The following is a 19,355-nucleotide window of genomic DNA, read 5'->3' as shown; positions in this document are numbered from 1 at the left end:
CGAGGCGTCGGCGCGGGTTAGGCACGGCGCTGCTACTAAGTTACTTGTCATCTTGCCCCGGACTGGGTGCTGCGAAAAGTGGGGGGGACCGCATGGGGGCCCTCATCAGTCCCAGGCTTCACTTATGAAGTTGCTGGGCGCTGGACTTAACTACCCTGCAAGACCACCTTATTTATGAAAAATACGTTCGGTATATCAAGTACTTTTGCGCCCCTTGCACAAATGGCGAGCTTTACTGCATCAGCCATGTAAGGGTTCAAAGCTTTCCAAGTGTCGCTTGATCCACATTGGCTCTAACTTCGCGCATCAACATCACCATCAAACATCAACGCGTAGCATGTTGACCATTTGTCACCGTGGCTTCCTGGCCGTCACCACCACACGTGTAGAACTCGAACGGAATCCAATACCCTCGTCACAACAGACACAACCAAGCACAACAAAACAAGAATAGCCGCTGCAAGTAATGTATATTGAAGCTGCGCTGTTGGGTGTTGCATGCCAAGAGATAGGTGTTGGAGAGCCAAGCAACGCTCCTCACTCATCGTCCTGAGGTCTGTCCATCTCCAGGCTCTCCTTTTCCTTCGCCGGCGTGTCCTTGCCTTTCTTCTTAATCGAAGACATGGAGAAGCGCCACGAGCTCATCCTACCGCCTTCTCGGCCCTCCTTTGACTTCGACGGGCCCAAGGACGGACTGCTTGCCATGCTGTCGTAGCTGCGACCCAGCACGGCTGCGTCTTCTCCGAGGTCATCCAAGTCGCCCAGGCTAGACCTATGCTCAGCCGACATGTTCTTGTCCGAGTTGCTGGCGCTTCCAGGCGCCTTCTTGAACAAGCTGGACTCCTTGCCCAACCTCGACGACAAACTGAACTTGCTGGAACTCCCTTTACGGAACAGTTTCCTAACAACGTTTTCAGGGTCCTTCGAGTATGTCGCCGCCAGGTTCGTTTCCGAGGCAGTGTTTGACACTGCCGGGTCAAGCTGCAGCGACTCATGAGACTCGGATACCGATGGCTGCGTGTGGACCGACTGCGTGTCTCGCGACATTCGAGAGTCCGATGGCGAGTCGTCGAAGCTTGGTGGCAGCTCAATGCTCGGCGTGCCGACCGCGGAGCCCTTGCCCTTGTCCTTGGCGCGGTCCTTGTCCTTGTCCCTATCTTTCCTAAAGATGTTGCCCATGTTTCCCATAAATGTAGGGGCATTGGGGTTCAGGCGTTGGCTCATAGACTTGGAAGAGCCTGGCGGTCGAGACCCAATGACTCCTACTTGACTGGGCATCGTGTGCGGGTCCAGCAGGGCGTCGTCGTCCAGGATCTCGTCATCCGCGGACGCGAGGCTCGTCGTCAGGGGGTTGGACCCTTGCAGCGATGGGCGCCTAGAGCCGCTTCGAGAGGGCCAACGGCCCTCGTTTGGGGACCAAAATCGGTTCTTGTTTAGACCGAGGGCCTCGCCCGGCGCGCCCCAGATGGAGCCGCTGTCTGTAGATGGCCGAGGCAACTCCGTGGACGCTATCGAGGCCGGTCGAGACAACTCGCGATCGCGGTCGGGGAATGCCGCAGACGGGGAGCCCTTGAGGGGCCACGCGGCCATAGGCCTAGAGACGGTGATAGGGGGGCCTGATGACCCGCTGCTTGGCCCGACAGAATTGCGGTTCGACAGAAAGGGCAGGTTAAGTCGCCTCCTGGATGCCACGGGCTCGTTTTCCTCAGACACGGTCGGAAACGACTGGCTTTGCCCGGGCCTCAAGGAGCCAATCGGGGGACCGCCTTCGTCCGATACTCTGGAACCTCGATTGCGCTGAAACGTCGAAAAAATGCTGGAAAACCTATGTCCAGTGGGAATAGGGGGAGGCGGCGACGAGTTCACGTGTAACGAGTTCCTGTCACTATTGTCCGTGTATGGCGGGAAGGGCAGAGGCAGATGCTGCGAGGAGCCCTGTGGGCTCGAGAAGGCCTGAAAAGACCTGCTGGAGGACGCGGGCGATTGCGGCCCGTGCGATGGCCCGTCTTCACCCGCGGTGATGGGCTCTGGAAGAATTGGGCTTTTTGGCTCCATCGTGTCCGCGTCTTCGCTCTCTTCAAAGATGTTCGAAGGTAGAAGAGTCTGCGCGGATGGACTCAGTGGACCGCCGGCGGCCTTAAACTCGGCTTCCGTCTGCGCTTCGTTGGTGCCGTCACCCGCAAGGTCCATGAACAGCCCTGGGGCAAAGCTGGGGTTGCCAAAACCAATCGAGGCCTGGAAGTTGAGTTCCGCTGGAGGCAGGCGATCAGGTGATGGGAGAGTCGTGGCCGGGAGAGTGTTGCTGCCGAGACTCAGCCTTTTACGCTGGCCAGAAGGCGGTGGTTCAACGTCCATGTTGGAGGCGGCCGCCGCGCCATAGTATGATGCAATACTGCTGGCCTGGTGGTGTAGGCTCGACAGCTGCTCCTGGAGCAAACGCATCTGCTGAGCCAACATGTGGTTGGTCTTGGTCTCCGAAACGAGCCGAGCGTGCATGTTAGCTCGCTTGATCTCCCATTCCCGCCTCATTTGCTTGTCCTCCTCTTGCTCGTCGTCGGCACCGGGGAGTTGCTTCCTGGCATCCTTGAGGTCCTGCAACTGTTTGCCCTTGTCCTTCAGCTCTGCTTCCAGCGCGGCGCATTTCTCCTGGAGATCCGTGTTGTCTTGGTCGAGCGTCTGGACGTCCCGGTCGCGTTTCTCGGCTAGCTCGATCTTCTGCGTCTCGAAGCCCTCGCGTTCTCGCCTCATTCTCTCCACCTCGCGTTCGTACTTGGCGATGGTGTCCCTGATTTTGGCCTTCTTGGCATCCTTGTCCTTCAATTGCTGCTCCATTTTTGCTCGTTCCTTTTCTGCGGCACGCATTTGTTCCATGGTGGTTCGCATCATGGTTTTGAGCTGCGCCGTCTGCTCTTCCTTTTCCTTGATGAGCTGGCGTTTGCGGTCCCTTTCCCTCCTCAATTCTTCCTCTTGCTGTTGCGCCTCTGCCTCATCTTTGGCAAAGAGAGCCTGTGTGTCTTCAATCTCCTTTCTGATGCTTTCGAATTTCTCGTTGAGCTCGGCTAGGGACATCTCCGTCTCGGATGGTGCGGGCTGCTTTATTTGTGGCTGGTCGGTGCTGGCCACGGATGGCGAATGCCGCCGCAGGGTGTTTCTACGCTGTCCCTGCCCAGATATGATGGGTCCCGAATCCCGGGAAGCAGCAGTAGCACCGCTATCTAGGACTGCCGCGGCCTCGACTGTCGGGAACGGAAGCGGGGGTCTGTCGGAGTTATCGCTCTCGTCGCCGCTCTCTCGTGGGTGGTCGGGGTCGACGAAGCTGGTCGGCAACCGCGAGTTGCCTAGTTGTGGCCTGCCATCTTTGCCAAAAGTTTTGAGACGTATTAGAGGGCTGCCTGTTCTAAAGTTGTTTTGCCCGACCGCGACGACCCGGATATTGTAGAAATGATTTGGTTTCAGCCCCGTGACGGTGATGGCCGTTTCGTTCGCCGGTGACTCTCCAACTGTTGCGAACGCCGGGTTAGCCGCGCTACATTGAGTTGCAAAGAGGACCTGTAGGAGGTGATGTACTAACCAAGCACTCCATTAACTTGTATCAAGTACCTCTGGACAGGACGTTGGGTCGGCCGCGTCCAGCTCAGGGTCGCGGAATCTGCTCCTATTCCTGCGAGGGAAACATCGGGGGGGAGCGGTATGTCGACGCCGAGGATGTTGACAAGCTCCGGCACGGGTTTCCATAGAGTCTGCCATGATCGATGGAGCAGCCTTGGGCTGTCAGCACACGTGTCGACGATGCCAAGCGGGCGCGAAGAGGGCAGAGCGGCGTTGTCGCGCAAGGGCGCGGCACGCGAAGACGGAGCTGGGGCGAGGCATAGGCCAAACTCACCACACGATGGCGCCGAGAGTCAGCACCATCTTAAGCTGCTCTACCGGCGTGGCATTGATGGCGGCGTCGTACGTGGATGTGCACCAGTCCCGCGCCCGGCCGTGGAAGTCGTAGAGGACGGCGAGGCCGGTGAGACCGACGTGTAGGTGGCCTGACCTGCTGGGAGTGCCGGACTGCAGGTTACGATACCACCACAGACCGAAGGTGACGACGCAGAGTATTGTCAGGGTCGGGGTCTCCCATGACATATTCTCTACCGTCGTGAGCGCTGCCGCAGGTGGACGACAGGGCGACAGGTAACAAATGCCTTGCCTGGCTGGTGTCGTGGAGATGCCGGCAGATATTTGGAGGGAGGGAGGGGGGAGGGGGGCCGTTGGAGACGGGAGGATAGATGGGAAGAAAAGGCTGAATGGCGACGGCAGGGCTGGTGCTTGGGTGCTTGGAGAAGATGGAGGTGCCGTGCGTGGCTGGACCCCAGCCAATGCAACAACACGATTGGCGGGGAGGGCAGCGGCTGCCACGGCAGTGGTTCTAACTTCTGGCGGGCGGTATGGATGATGGCGGGAGGCACTCCGTAGTGGGATTTACAACACCGTCAGCGGCAGGGCAGGCCCTAGCCCGCCCAACCCGACCATAGGTAGGGGCACCTAGGCCAGGTGCAGTGGGCACTGGTGACTACTAGGTGTGGTGCGTGCCCACCCGGGAGTGGCCTTGGGGGCCGGCGTTTGAACAGTGGACCGACGGACCGACATCGACAACAACAGCTTCAGTGCAGATGACCCATCACTAGGTAAGGTAATAAGCCATGAGTACCTAGCAGACGTTTATACACGCCGGGCACGTCAGGTATGCAATGCCGCCAGACGTTTCCGAGTTGCTGCTTCCCGCGCGCGGACGGGTATTGGAAACCGATCCTACGTTTGCCACCAATGCCTTCATACCACGGCCGCGACATATTGAAATTTCGTGCGCGGGTTGTCTTGTCTTCCCAAGTCGCCTGTACGTAATGACCGGCGGCAGTTTCCACCCGCCTCTGCCACGCTCTGGCGGGAAACTGAGATGCGGCCAAGGGCCGTTGGACGAGTCCAGCGCTTCTTCGCGGGAAACGTCCGTCACCTTCAGACGGGCCGGCTGGCCAAGTTGGAAGGTTGTTAGGGCTTCAAGCGCCGGTGGCGCCTTGTACACCTGTCGTCGACGGCTCCAAGAAGGCGCACTTGTCTCGATTTCTGCCTGCCCTCCATTAGTGCCGGCGACTGCAGAGCAACATGGCATTGTCCATATCGGGGGAATTCCCCGCCTGCCACGGTGGCCCCGATCGAAAATTTGCGCCCGCGGCCACCCAATTTCAAGTAAGGCGACTTGCTCGGTGTTACTACCTAATACTCAAACGAGGCAAGCAGCCTAGGATGCATCTCTCGCTTGACATGAAAAAGCTGTCACGCCGTCCGATCTGGCGCCGGGCACGGGAGTGAAATGGGTCATTGGCATTTCGCTGATTGGCAGCCACAGCCCACATTTGGCCGTCGGCATGGCAGTGGAGGAGGAGGCGCCGCGGCCGAGGCATGTTGGCCGCGTCGGCGTTGGAGAGTGTGGGTGGTGAACGTGGGACGCGTTTTGAGTGTCTCATAAAGCTAGCTCCTGCGTCCTGCTCGGGGCCTTGTCTGCCAGGCGTTTGCTCCCAGGTTCTTGGAGCAAAGCCAGCTCCGGACCGGGCAGCTCTTCTGGTCACGACAAGGGCACCAGGAACAGTTGGCTGGTGGGAGATGACATCAGTTCGTGGTTGCCGGCCTGCCTGGCGGCGTGTATAAGCGGGCTCGTGACACGCGGAACCCGGTGGATCGCTCATCAGCCAGGGGGCCTGTCGTTGCGTTGACTCGCTTCCGTCGCAGGCAGGGAAGCGAAGGGAGCTGTGGCTTGGCAGGTCCCTGTCTTGGCCCGCGTTGAGGGCTCAGGCGCTTGATGCTTGATTGCTGTCGCCCTGGCGCGTATAGTAGACGAGAGAGGTCTTCGGGCTGGATTGAGTTTGCAATTTATGCGGCAGGGCAGTCAGTACCTTGCTTTCCGTGAAACAGGCACCCTGTCCTCGTGATGGACGCCTGAGGGAGAGGACTCGTGGTTCCCTACTATACAGTAGTACCAAGAGAATGGAACATGGAAGGCACATGACGCCGTGACCCGGACCGCGGCTCGACAGCGGCGCCAAGTGCAGGGCACCTTCCGATACCTGCCCGGACTGTCCGGTCTTGGCTGTCAGTGCGCCCCGGTTCACTGGCAGCGCCTGGCGGGCAACCCGCTGGGGGGCCTTGGGGGGCCTTGGGGGGGTCGCATACGAGGAGCACATCCAGGGATGGGCTTGGCAAAGTCCCCGAATGTACCGACAGCATCCCGCCCGCTGGCCCGCCGCTGGACTCCCGACGACACCAGGCAACCTACCGGAAGGTAGCGGGGGCGAACTGATCTCATCCGTGATTCATTGGCGGCGGCAGCGGTTTGGCCCAGCGGCTTCCGCGTTCCGCCCCGCCCTGCGCCGTCATGTGCATGTGCTGCTGCAGCCCAGCCCAGCCCGCCCCAGCCTTCCCGTCCCTGCGGAACGAGGACGCCCGCACGTCTCTCTTTGTTGGAGTCGCCGCAAGCCATCCATTGGGGAATTTTTTTTGGCCTGGCACCGACGCCGCCTCAACACCCGCCCGCGCCCCCATCGCATCACCCATCGCTTCCCACCAACCCGCCAACCAACCTCGCCGTCATCCTTCCTACCGATCCTTCCCCCCTCGCATCCTTCGCCCGCCTCTTGTCCCGCGACCTCGCCTATTCCAGCATACATCTGGCTTCAGCTACTGTATTCTTCTTGCTTGCTTTTGTTTCTGCACTGCGTACTTGCTTCGCGCAGCACAGTGACATACGGGCCATCGCCACCGCCGGCTATTGGTTCCCCACGGTCCTCTTCACAGGCCCTGCCGTCGCTCCGTCCCGTCGCCGCTCGGCCTCACTCCGAAGCCCCAACCGGCTCTGAGCCGTCTCGCTCTTATAGTAGACATCAGACGACCCAGGCGAAACTGCCCCGAGCAAGCGATTTCACTGCCGACACGAAGCGAAATCGTCATTACGCTTGCGCCGCCGCCACTTTCTCGCCGCCTCGAGAGCCGTGGGGCGCGCGGTCCCAACCTACTGCAGGCCTCAACCAAGTCCTGTGCATCGTGATACACGTTCAACCCTCGGCTGCTCCGCGTAGCCGAACCGCATAGCGACAATGCAGTACGTGCGCAACCTCAGCGACTCCGTCTCGACAGCCTGGAACTCCATAAACCCGGCCACTCTCAGCGGTGCTATCGATGTCATCGTCGTTGAACACGAGGATGGCGACCTGTCATGCTCACCCTTCCACGTCCGCTTCGGCAAGTTTTCGCTCCTGCGGCCATATGAGAAGAAGGTCGAGTTCAGAGTCAATGGAGTCAAGCAAGACTACTCCATGAAGCTCGGCGAGGGGGGCGAGGCTTTCTTCGTCTTCGAGACCACGGAAAACATCCCCGAGTCACTCCAGACCTCGCCGCTCGTCTCGCCCGCGAGCAGCCCGCCCTTGCACCCGACTCAGCCTGATCTCCGTGACCCGGAGCCTCTGGAGCTGGATGATGGGACATTGCGGCAGCGCAGGCCGCCGCCCGCTGTCATCCACCAGCCTGGCGAGAATGGTACGCCTCGAAATCAGTGACCTGTCGTACCTGTATCGCTAACCCGCGGCTAGGCATGCTGACACCAGCCTCTACGTCTCCAGCCCTGTCCAAAGCTCGACCTGCGTCGGGCGACTGGTCTGCAACCCTGACGAGACCCCACAGTGACGACCTCCTTCGACAATCCGCGCGCGCCGCTGAGCGCGACGAGAACCGGCCTGCCGAAGGAGCGAGCGTGGACATGTCCGAGAGGTCGCACAGCCCACCGCCACTCCCGACAAAGGAGGCCCTCGAGCGAGCCGCGACCCTATCCAAAGAGCTTTCGGCGGCCAACATCCCAACAAAGGTCACGGAGACGGGAGACCTCATGCTGGACATGACGGGCTTCAAGAGCAGCGAAGAGGATATGCTTCGAGCCGAAGTCCTTGCCCGAAAAGTCTTGTCGGAGGAGCTGGATGGCAACTACGACATTGGCGCCCTGTTTGGCTTCGACGAGGAGGGCAACCTCTGGATCTACACGAGCGAGGAGGCGAAGCAGGCGGCCATGAACAAGACGATAGAGTCGTCTCTGCAGGCCCACCGCCAGGCCGTGGCTGCTGATGCCGTTTCCGACCCCGGCTACCAGAGCGATGGCAGTGACGAGACCGCGGCCCCTCATCCCCCGTCGCATCGGCGTTCCGAGTCGGACGCAGGCCCGTCGGGCATGCAGACGCCGCCGCGAACACCACCCGAGTCGGCGCCGGCTGGTGATCCGAACCGCAACTACGCCAAGACCTTGCGTCTGACCAGCGATCAGCTCAAGGCTCTGGATCTGAAGCCCGGCGAAAATTCCATGAGCTTCACCGTGAACCGCGCGACTTGCTCCGCCAACATGTATCTCTGGAAGGAGGAGACCCCCGTCGTCATCTCGGATATCGATGGCACCATCACCAAGTCGGACGCCTTGGGCCACGTGCTGAACATGATCGGACGAGACTGGACGCACGCTGGCATTGCAAAGCTCTACAGCGACATCTCCTTGAACGGCTACAACATCATGTATCTGACGTCGCGGTCCGTTGGACAAGCCGACACTACCAGGGCATACCTCAATGGCATTGTTCAGGAGGGATGTCGGATGCCGCCTGGACCCACCATCCTGTCTCCAGACAGGACCATGGCAGCGTTGCGTCGTGAGGTGTACCTGCGAAAGCCCCACGTCTTCAAGATGGCTACATTGCGCGACATTCGCAACCTCTATGGCCCGGACCGCCTCGCCTTTTACGCTGGCTTTGGCAACCGACTCACGGACCAAATCTCGTACAGGACCGTCGACGTGCCTCGAACGAGGATCTTTACCATCAACTCAAACTCCGAGGTGTCTCTTGACCTGTTGAGTCTTAACAAGCTCAAGATGAGCTACGTCAACATCAACGAGGTCGTGGACCATTACTTCCCGCCGGTGGGCACCCTGGTCAAGGGCGGCGGCGAGGATTACACCGACTTCAAGTATTGGCGAGACGACCCGCTGGACCTCGACGAGTTCTCCGCGAGCGACAGCGACGAGCCAGACGCCCCAGCCGACCAGGCCAGTCTGTACTCGGAAGACGACGACGAAGAGGTTGGTGACGGTCTCGCTGACAGCTACATCTCTCGAGGGTCTATGGACGAGGGCGTCGATGACGAACACCTGGCGCAGTCGATGGAGAGCGTCGAGGAGGAGGACGACCTTGAGGACGCAGATGAGGAAGACGGGGACGAGGAGTACGACGACGAAGACGAGGCTGAGTATGACGATGAGACGCCGGTGGTTCAGCCGGTCACGAAGACCAAGACTGCCTCTCCTCAAGCGGTGGAGGAGGACGTCTCGGCTGAGGTGATCACAGGGGTTCGTCACTTATCCGTGGGCGGGAGCGCAAGCAGACTGAGCTAAGGAACGTCAACCAGATGAAGCGAGGATTAGCCATAACCGATCCAGGGACGCTGGTAGAAGAACCGGTGGAAATCCGCCCCTCTCCGGGGGTGGCCAAGTAAAGGGCGGGCGGCTGGCTAACCTGCACGGGAAGACTCGGACTGCACGACGGCCTTGGCTATGAGTTTTGCATCCATCGGACTTAGCATTGCGCAGCGCGGGAGCGAAGAGGGCATGGGCCGCGGGCCTCAGCACACGTATCTGGGACGAACTGGTTTAAGACGGCATAGCGTGGCGTTGGAATCACATGGCGACTGACGGGAGCATGTTGGGAAGAGGCTGTAATTTTGTGTAGGTGGACGTGAATGTTTAGTATGCCCGCGTGTTGGAGTTGCATTCTTTGTTCTTTGCTGGCGGCTCCTTCGCACTGATGCATCCTTAAACTCAATTATGTATTTGGCTTCCTAAAAACACCATGAACGGTATCCCCCAAGTCCGTTGCCTGTTCTTACTATTGCGCGGCTCGCGGCCTGGTTCGTGCCCGCCGCGACAGCACGTCCTGACGAAAACCCACTACAGGCGCACCGCTCCTCCACGCAACAGCATCCACGCGGTCCCTGAACTGTGTTGGCATGGTTTCGAAATTCGTAACTACACTTACGTACGTGTGTGCTTTGACGCAACGTTTTTGAAGGTTCACGGGCCTGGAGGTTAAAAGAAACGTCGACAACGGTATTGACAGCGCCCGGCTACGGAGACGTAACGGGCCCTGGACTTGTTTTAGATGTATCCTTTGCGCAACGAAACGCCCTCGGGGAGCGAGGAGAGCGCAGGACAAGAGCGTTTGCGTAAAGAGAGACTCATATAAAATGTCAAAGGTCAAGTCGACTCCGAGACTATGAGAGAGTCATTCCCGACGCACACTCCCCCATCCGCTTCGCAAGCCTCCGCGAGTCGCGACCACGATGAAGTGGTGGTCCTTCGCCGCGGCAGCAGCGTCGTCGCTGGCCCTCCTCGGCGCCCCCGCGACGGCCGTCCGGCCCGCCGAGAGGCTGCCCACGATACGAGAGGACTGCCGGGAAGACTCGCCCCCCGGCTACTACCATGACGCCCCTCCGCACTACGACGAGCACCGCCCCGAGCAGTACGACAAGAATGCGCCGGCATACGGCAACGACCACGTCGTCGGGTGGGATCGCGGCTGGACAAAGAAGAACCCGCCGCCGCCGTGGTGGAACCAGAGGCTGCGTGACAACGCCGTCTACGAGGGCGTACGTTTCCTCCCCCCTTTTATTCAAGCCCCCCCTCCCCCCTTTAACCCTCCCCTCTCCTATCTTCCAAAAACCCCTATGTGCGCAGCGGAAACACTATCGGCGCGGCGACTACGTCTCTCGTCATTAAACAAGAGCCGTGCTAACCCCTCCCCCGCCCGCAACAACAGATCTGCCACCACGACGGCAAGCGGAACTGGGGCATGTGCGAAATCAGACTCCGAGACAAGACGGGCGACTACAACGACTGGCGCTTCGTGCCGTGCAGCGCCGAGACGAGGGTAATGGTACGTTACCTCCTCATCCTCCTCCTCCTGCTGCTGCTGCCGCCATCAGTAACCACAACCCCAATCCCATCCCATTGCGCTGGGAATGGACGTCTTTTTTTTCCCATCATGGTAGATGAAAGGGGACGGGGAAACACCGTTGTGCAGAGGCCAAAAAGACTGACCCAAGAAAACCACAAATCACAGTGCCGTGACTCGGAAAGGCGTCGCATCCACTGCGAAGTCAAGTTCGACGATCAGCTCCCGGTTGAGCAACAAAAGGACGCGCGTTGCGACATCCAACTACCGCAGAACTACATCCATTCAACCTTTGGCGACTAACATGTAGACTTAAGGGAGGAAAAGGCCCGGCGTATTCCTCGACGCAGCCGCACAGCTCGAGGGGATCCCTCCCAGTGAAGCAGAGGTCCGGGTGGAAATTGAACGGTGTTAGCCTCGCCCCGCCCCTTTCTGTCCCTTTTCGAATCCATGTCGTTAAGCATTCCTTCACATAAACGTCGAACATCCTGGTGTAGCACTTGTTTGTGCCTGAAGAAATGAGAAGCTTTCATGACTCTCTACTTTTCTCGACTCCATATATCACAATATTTCTGGAAATTATTTGCGCCCGTCAGTGTATAAGAACCTGTCTTCGCCCCAAATCATGCCATGCCCTCACTGCTTGTTCATGTGCTTGATACGAATCTCAACGGCCCGCCTGTGAGCCTCCAGCTCCTCCACCTTGGCGAGCTGCATGACAGCGGATCCGACGTTCTTGAGGCCCTCGGCGGTGAGGTTGGAGCAGGTGATGTGCTTCAGGTAGGAGCCGAGGTTGACGCCAGAGTACTGCTTGGCAAAGCCATACGTCGCTGTCCGAAATGTTAGCTCTTGGCACGAGAACAACAGAAAGAAGAAAGTTGGGGGGAAGTAGGGTTTGCCACATACGCAGAGAGTGGTTCACGCCAGCCGAGTAGTCACCCACGCTCTCCGGGGTCCACTGGCCGATAAAGACGCTGCCGGCGTTCATCACCCTGTCGACCACGCTGGGCGCATCCTTGATCTGCAGGATGAGATGCTCCGGTGCGTATTCGTTACTGACGCGCATGGCCTCGTCGATCGTCTTGACTTGCACGGTAAGGGAGTGGGCGATGGAACCACGGACAATGTCGACGCGGGGCAGAGCCATGGCCTGGTTGTGGACCTCATCATCTATGGCCTTGAGCTGCTCCTCGGTGAGGTCCACAGCGATGAGAATAACCTGACTGTCAACGCCGTGCTCGGCCTGCGACAGCAGGTCAGAGGCGACAAAGGCGGGGTTCGCGTCCTTGTCGGCGATGACAAGCACCTCGGACGGGCCAGCCGGCATGTCGATGCTCACGCCAGCGTTCGTATCGTTGCTGACATGCATCTTGGCCGCGGTGACGAACTGGTTACCGGGGCCGAGGATCTTGTCGACCTTGCTGACGCTCTCCGTGCCGTACGCCATGGCCGCAACGGCCTGAGCACCGCCAGCAAGCACGATGCTCTCGGCGCCGACCTTGTGAGCACAGTAGACGATCTCGGGGGTGATGGAGCCATCGGCACGGGGCGGGGATGCCAACACAATTTTCTGGCAACCGGCCACCTTGGCGGGAACACCAAGCATAAGAGCTGTGCTGGGCAGCACGGCAGTGCCACCTGGGACGTACAGGCCCACTCTCTCAATCGGTCTTGAGAAGCGGCCACAGACGACGCCAGGCATCGTCTCGACCGACAGCGTCTTGTCCTCCTTTTGAGCAGCGTGGAACTTCCAGATGTTGTCGTACGACGTATCGATCGCCTTGATAGTCTCAGGATCCAGCTGCATGAGCTCCTTGGGGAACGGAGCCTTGATAACCGGAGACGTCAGGGACGTGGCCTTTTCGAACTTGTGAGTGTAAGAGAGGACAGCCTTATCGCCACCCTTGCGAACTTCATCTATGATGGGCGTGACAATCTTGAGGATGGCCTCGGACGACTTCTGGGAAGGTCGCTTGAGCTTCTCCAGGAGCTCCGCCTCGGTAGACTTGGTCGCATCAATCCTCTCCATCACGATGCGGCCCTCTGCAGGCTTGGGTGCAGGAGCGGGCGCGGGCTTCGGCGGGGCAGCATCCGTCTTGATACCCTCCTTCTCGGCCCACTTGCCTTTGGCGTTGCCGGTTCTCCTCGTCACCTTGAGGCTCTTGGCGTCGAGGTTGGCCTCAATGTCGGCCACGCTGACGCCGGCGCCAATGGCCCTGGTCAAGGCAAAGTAGATGAGATCGGCAGCCTCAAAGGCAACCTCCTCGGGCGTCTTGGCGTCGCATAGCTCCTCGGCCTCCTCCATGATCTTGGCACGAAGCAGCTTCTCATCCGAGAAGAGCCTGGCGGTGTAAGAGCCCTGGGGTGCTGACTCCTTCCTTGACTTGAGTGTCTGCTCGAGGGCCGCAATGCCCTTGAGGTCGCCGAAGCATCCAAACTGCTCCAGGTGGCAGAACCGGCCTGTCTGCTTAACGACAAACTTGAGAGTGTCCGAGTCGCAATCTAGAGACAGGCGGACCAGCTCCTGTGTGTCTCCCGACGTGGCGCCCTTGATCCACAGCCCTCGTTTGCGGCTCTGATAGACGCCCTTTTGCGTCTTCAGGGCCTCGTCGACGCTCTCCTCGCTCGAGTAGGCAAGACCCAGAGCGATACCGGCCTCGTCTGTGACGACCGTGGGAACGAGACCATCCTGGCGGTCCGACTTCCAGTAGGCCGCAATGACCTTGGATAGTAGTAGCTTGGATGAGTCGGCCTTGTCTGTCGTGAGACCCGTTGAAGGCAGGACCGGAATGGCGTTGCTTTTCCGGGCGACCTCGATGAACTTGTCGAGGCTAACACCAGCAGCCGGCTTCAGGAACAGGTTCTTGATCTTGGCAGCCTGGGCCTGCTCAATGAACTTGTCCAGGCCGGAAGCGTTGGTGTCGATATCCTTGATCAACAGGCCGTCTTTGGAAGCGGCGGACAAGTCGAGGGTTGAGACGGCGGGCAGGACCCTGGCTCCGAGATCGGTGTACTCCGGCAGGGACTCGGGCGCGACAAAGACCTTGCGCGCGCCGCGGTCCAGCAGGGCGACGACATCGTCTGGCGACTGCAGGCCGGTGGCGTCGACGTGAGCGCAGAACTCGTAGTTGTGGCGGTTGAAGAAGCGGCCCAGCTTGTCCTGGATCTTGGGCGTCGCCTCAATGAAGGGATTGCCCAGGAGCGACACCTCTTCGCGGTTGAGGCCCTCGAGATTGGCGAGCCCCGGGGGGATGGCCACGCTGACCAGGAAGGGCAATGGGAGTTCTGTCTCCATGGCTGCGGCGGACGAAGCGAAGGGAATCGCGGGCCGTTCAATTCCAAGCAGAAGCAAGAGTGAGGATGACAGTCAAGTGAGTCAGTCCCCTCCGTCAGGCGTGGCCGGGAAGGGAAAAAGATCTTGGTGGGGTCGGCGTCACTGCAGCCAGGCCCAGCAGCTTTGCCCCTCCAAACTGCCGCCGCTGCGCATTGGCGGTGGCGCCATTGGCCGCCAGCCCACCTGCCGTCGTCCGGTCTGTGTGCTGCAGGTGCCCTTGCTGCCCTTGCTGGCGACCCGCAACGGAATAACGACTCCCCGTGGCGCAACTGCCGCCCATCGCTCGCAACTGCGTCCAACTGCTTCCGTGCGCCATCCATCAATTGGCCGTGCAACGCGACCCGTCACATCTCCGCAACCACAGTTCCTCCGCTCTGCATCGCGAACCTTAAGCACTTGGCGCGCAGCAAGCTCCCGGGGAACGCGACGGAGCTTGAAACATCTCCAACAGACTCGGAATCGCGAGCTCCTCACATCGACCATTTCGCCGGGCCAGCACCCGGTGAGCCTCCAGCTCAGCAGCATGGCAAGCCAATCGCAGCCCAACGGCGTCTCTACCGCCTCGGCCGGCACGTCGCAGACCGTACCGAACACGCAGGCCACGGGCTCCAGCCAACCTCCCGCCTCCTCACAGCAGCCGCAAGCATCGCAACAATCACAACAGCAAGGCCCTTCTCAGCCCGCCTCGGCCTCGGACCCGCGCCCTCGCGATGCCCGCCTCATCGAGCTCCTCCTGACCTCTCAGGGCGTTACAGCGTACGAGCAGCGCGTGCCCCTTCTCCTCCTCGACTTCGCCTACCGCCACACCTCGTCTATCCTTAGCGACGCGCTCCACCTCGCCGGTGACCCCTACGTCACGCAAGCCGGCTCCAAGCCCTCTGCCTCCTCTGGCGCGACCGCCACGGCCCCGGGCGAGGCGCCCATCACAGCCAACGCCGTCAAGCTCGCCATCAGCGCCCGTCTGGCCTATCAGTTCCGCGGGGGAAGTGCTGGCGGCGGCATCAGCAAGGAACACATGCAGGAGCTTGCCCGCGACAGAAACAAGGTCTCGCTACCCAAGATTGTCCCCAACGAGTGGGGTGTGCGCTTGCCCAGCGAGCGCTTCGTCCTCACGGGCACGAGCTGGGGGCTTAAAGACTTGTGGGAGGGCGACGAGGATGCATCCGACGACGAGGACATGGATGTCGACCAGCGGCGGCCACAGCAGCCGGGAGGCGATGCAATGGAGGGTGTCGAAGGCCCCAATCCTGAGGACGTCGGCGGCGACGGGGTCGAAGGAGGAACGGTGGAAGACGTCTTTGGCGATGACGTGGATGAGGAAATGGCCGAGGAGTGAATTCGAGACTAGGCGCAATGGTGGGATCGGCCGGGACAGGGGGCGAATGGGCGAGCATCGGAGCTGGCGTTTTCGGCGTTTTGCAAGCCCGCAAAGCACGGGCTGCTAGATATCAATCACTTCAAAAGATTTCTGCCTTCATTCCCGAGTCGATTGTCCGCCCAAGTACTGTGTACGGAATAACCCTTGTGTCGTCCCGACGCGACGCCTCGATGCCATGTAGCAACGTTGAAAAAATTAGGCGTGGGACGGAATCACCACGTCGCCTGCTGGAAGACGCACAAAGACCATGTTGCTCGCGTTGCCATCTTCAACGTCCTCACTGGCGTCGGCTGTACAAATGAAATCACTTCAGATCCCTCATACCTAGCATGAACAAGTGGAACTATATGATACACTAGGGCCTGTAAAAGGTATCTCATACACTCTATACCCGAGTCTCGCTTTTGCCAACCCTGCCGGCCTGCTCTCTACCTTTAAAACTTGGGCTTCATGGTGTTCCTCAGTCTCTGGTAGTCGAAGAGGTTCTCAATCTTGCCCACGGCGCTGATGGCAATGTCCTTGTCCCAGAGCTTGCGGTTGGCGAAGTCCATGACCTCCTTCTCGGTGATGGCGTCGATCCGGCGCTCGATCTCGCCGGGCATCATGCGGCGGCCGGTGGTGATGAGCTGGCGGCCGACGTCCTCGGCGACGGCGGTGGTGCCGTCGAGAGACAGCAGGATGGAGGCCTTGAGCTGAGCCTTGGCGCGCTCGACCTCGGCCTCGCTGACGTTGGTGCACAGACGCATCCACTCACGGATGGTGAAGTGGACGAGGTCATCCAAGCGGGTGGTGTTGTCGGTGACGAGGTAGATACCCCACAGACTGTACGCATCGGTTAGCCATTGCTCACTTGTCCGGTAGGAAGGGCGTGACGGTGGGAACGTACCCAGTGTCGCTGTAGCTGGTGGAGAAGCTCATGAAGCTGTTGGCGAGCTCGTGCTTGTGGACGAAGCCGCTGAGCTTGCTGCCCTGGTGGGGAGCGTTGCCCATGGCCTTGTCGTAGTTGCCGACGATAGCCTGCGTGACCAGGGCCGTGAAGTAGTCCTCCGAGTTCCAGCTGACGCCCTCGACGGCAATGGCAACGTTGGCGGTGCCCATGGTGTCGTCGCGGACACGGACATCGGAACCAATGAAGTCGGCCTTCTGCTTGGACAGGAGGTAGGCGTGGTTCTCGGGGCCCTTGCTGGGGAGACCGGAGAAGTGCTTCTCGGCCAGCTCGACGAGCTTCTCGTGGGGGATGCCACCAGCGCCGACGAGAACCATGCGGTCCGCAGTGTAGTTGCTCTTGATGTAGTTGACCAGCTCGGTGCGGGTGATGTCGCGGATGTTCTGGCGCGGGCCCAGGATGGTGCGGCCCAGGGGCTGGTGCTGGAAGGCAGTGGCGTGCAGGTGGTCGAAGACAACCTCCTCGACCTGCTTCTCAACCTCCTCGGACTCGCGGAGGATGACGTCGCGCTCGCGCTCGATGGCAGACTCCTCGAGCTTGGAGTTCTGGAGAATGTCGGAGAGGATATCGACGCACTGGGGAACGTCGGAGTTGAAGGCCTTGGCGAAGTAGACGGTGTTCTCGCGCTATGGAACGGTCAGATGGCGTGTCCCGGGACTTCCTTGTGACAGACATACCGAGGTGTAGGCGTTGAGGTGGCCGCCCATGTTCTCAATCTCCAGCTCCAATTGCTGCTGCGATCGCTTGGCAGTGCCCTTCAATCAATGTTAGCGCTCGGATGTCCCAATCGGTGTGGCACCGAGCGTGCCGTACCTTGAAAGCCAGGTGCTCGAGGAAGTGCGCGGTGCCGTTGGTCTCGTTCGTCTCGGCGCGCGAGCCGGCATCGATCCACATGCCGACCGTCGACGTTTGCGCCCATGGCGAGTGCTCAGTGGCGACCTGTATCGCTGCGGGTCAGCATCGCGCCTGGAGAATGCGTGACGGGGCCAATTGGCCCCGCGGTGATGATGCTCACGGTCAGTCCGTTCTTCAGCGTCGTGGTCTGAGTCTTGCCGACGGTAGAGGGAGTCGCGAAGCCTCGTCGGAAGGCACCGGCGGCCGACAGACCAGCACGGCTTCGCAGGCCCTGCGACAGGTTCAAAGCTAGTCTGCGGGACGCCATGGGGAGAGCTTTCGGGTGTCGGGAAAGGGTTGAGTGGTTTGAATGAAATCTTTCAACCTCGCTCGGCTAGAAGCTTTCCTGAGGTAATTAGTGGCCTGAAGTCCCAGGCGTCGACTTTTTTGCCATTCCGACACGCTCCGAGGCTTAGCCCCAGGGCACGGCGAGCCAATCGAACGCCACCATTTGTCAACCCTCTGTTTAGGTAATTCGTCCCCAGCATTTAAGGCGCCCGTCCCTGCGGCGGGCAGCTCAACCGCGCTTGTGATGCTGTCACGGCACGGCCCTGAGAGTCCCGCTTTGCCAACTGTATGCGAGCGTGTCCCCTGCGAAGCGTGCAGACCGCAAATTGTTAGATATCTGCCTGTCTTCTCTCACGTTACTTTGGCTCTCCCGCGCTGAATCCGCGACGCCCGCGTCCCTTGTCCGGGCTGCCTAGGGCCAACAGTCCGCCATGACTATCGAGGAATATGACTTTTCAAAAGAGTTCAAGAAGATATACATTTCGAAACAGAGACCTGCTCCGGACCCTGTCGTGGCAGACATGAGAGTCCGCCTTCAAAGCCTTCCTGCCCTGGGCCAAGTGACACAGGCGGAAGGCGGCCAGCTCACGCTCACGGCAGTCCTCGAAGTGCCGCAGGACCGGGCTCAGGAATCTTGGCAGGTCTCTTTGTGGTTGGCTCTAGACGGAGCTGAATGGCGAGAACAAGCCCTCGACCGACTCGATATCGGTCAGGAGCCGCCATCTCTGCAGCCAGTTGAAACATCTGTGTCACGCACGTATTTCACTGGCATCTTATCACTTTCAAAATCCATTCAATTCACTCTCAAGTTTCGCAGTGGGAAAGACCAAGAGTGGAGATGGATTCGCGATGAGCACGGTCTCAACGACGGCCTTGTTGTGGCCCGCGCATCTGCTGCAATGACAGTCTCGTTGCGCGACGTCATACCAGGCCTCAATTCGGAATGGAAAGTGACAGAGCACATGAGTCAAAGCCCACAGACTCAACTCTGGTCTCTCGAAGCTGATATAGCAAGTGCTGTTGGGGACGCCTCCACCTTCAGAGACATCGAAATCGGGAGACCCTGGGGTGCCTACCTGAGGTGAGAGAGACCTGGCTGCCACTCTGCCGCTCTCAACCCCAGGATGTTATCCCATCGTTTCAATGTGAATCTGATAGCTGATGCACTCGAGGCAGGTGGTTCGCGCTCGTGCGCCTTTGGGCGCCGTGGCTGGCCCCGCGACAGGGCAAGGATCACCTACATCTCGACCAAGACGCTGTCATGTGTTCCTTCATGAGTCCACAGGGGAAAACCGTCACACTTCTCGCCTTTGGCGGCGTAGGCAATGTGTTGAGTACTTTACGCCATACCGACAAGGGTGGCGTCTCTGCTCATGTAGGATTCGCGGCTCGCGTGCATATGTACCATGCTTACATCGCTAGGTGAGAAACGACGGAACATCAAGCGAGCGTGCCGTCATCCTTGTTTCAGAGGGCACTGATTTTGACCGCACCGTT

General features: G+C 59.8%; 6 protein-coding genes across 6 annotated transcripts; 3 read left to right on the top strand and 3 right to left on the bottom strand.

Annotated features, from left to right (window-relative positions):
- Positions 1-537: 537 nt before the first annotated feature.
- Positions 538-4,131, bottom strand: PLICBS_004467 (uncharacterized protein; the record flags this gene model as incomplete). Its single annotated transcript, XM_018326186.2, has 3 exons — positions 538-3,500; positions 3,572-3,762; positions 3,884-4,131. The coding sequence occupies 3 exons, from the start codon at positions 4,129-4,131 to the stop codon at positions 538-540; spliced, it is 3,402 nt and encodes a 1,133-aa protein (XP_018175938.2).
- Positions 4,132-7,133: 3,002 nt separating this feature from the next.
- PLICBS_004466 (uncharacterized protein) lies at positions 7,134-9,463 on the top strand (the record flags this gene model as incomplete). The annotated part of the gene is made up of 2 exons (XM_065600523.1): positions 7,134-7,572; positions 7,656-9,463. 2 exons carry the CDS (start codon positions 7,134-7,136, stop codon positions 9,461-9,463), a joined length of 2,247 nt encoding a protein of 748 aa, XP_065456595.1.
- A 944-nt stretch (positions 9,464-10,407) lies between these two features.
- PLICBS_004465 (uncharacterized protein) lies at positions 10,408-11,321 on the top strand (the record flags this gene model as incomplete). Its single annotated transcript, XM_065600522.1, has 3 exons — positions 10,408-10,713; positions 10,884-11,000; positions 11,187-11,321. The coding sequence occupies 3 exons, from the start codon at positions 10,408-10,410 to the stop codon at positions 11,319-11,321; spliced, it is 558 nt and encodes a 185-aa protein (XP_065456594.1).
- Positions 11,322-11,654: 333 nt separating this feature from the next.
- Positions 11,655-14,313, bottom strand: PLICBS_004464 (trifunctional histidinol dehydrogenase; the record flags this gene model as incomplete). Its single annotated transcript, XM_018326188.2, has 2 exons — positions 11,655-11,848; positions 11,925-14,313. The coding sequence occupies 2 exons, from the start codon at positions 14,311-14,313 to the stop codon at positions 11,655-11,657; spliced, it is 2,583 nt and encodes an 860-aa protein (XP_018175940.2).
- A 562-nt stretch (positions 14,314-14,875) lies between these two features.
- On the top strand, positions 14,876-15,688 carry PLICBS_004463 (transcription initiation factor TFIID subunit 9; the record flags this gene model as incomplete). The annotated part of the gene is made up of 1 exon (XM_018326189.2): positions 14,876-15,688. One exon carries the CDS (start codon positions 14,876-14,878, stop codon positions 15,686-15,688), a length of 813 nt encoding a protein of 270 aa, XP_018175941.2.
- A 476-nt stretch (positions 15,689-16,164) lies between these two features.
- PLICBS_004462 (uncharacterized protein) lies at positions 16,165-17,838 on the bottom strand (the record flags this gene model as incomplete). The annotated part of the gene is made up of 5 exons (XM_018326190.2): positions 16,165-16,552; positions 16,617-17,302; positions 17,354-17,431; positions 17,490-17,615; positions 17,692-17,838. The coding sequence occupies 5 exons, from the start codon at positions 17,836-17,838 to the stop codon at positions 16,165-16,167; spliced, it is 1,425 nt and encodes a 474-aa protein (XP_018175942.1).
- Between the last annotated feature and the right edge of the window lie 1,517 nt (positions 17,839-19,355).

Source organism: Purpureocillium lilacinum (assembly GCF_023168085.1).
Source record: "Purpureocillium lilacinum CBS 284.36 DNA, scaffold_3, whole genome shotgun sequence".
Taxonomy (NCBI): domain Eukaryota; kingdom Fungi; phylum Ascomycota; class Sordariomycetes; order Hypocreales; family Ophiocordycipitaceae; genus Purpureocillium; species Purpureocillium lilacinum.
Note: the sequence above shows the minus strand (reverse complement) of the source record. Positions and strands in the feature narration are given on the sequence as shown.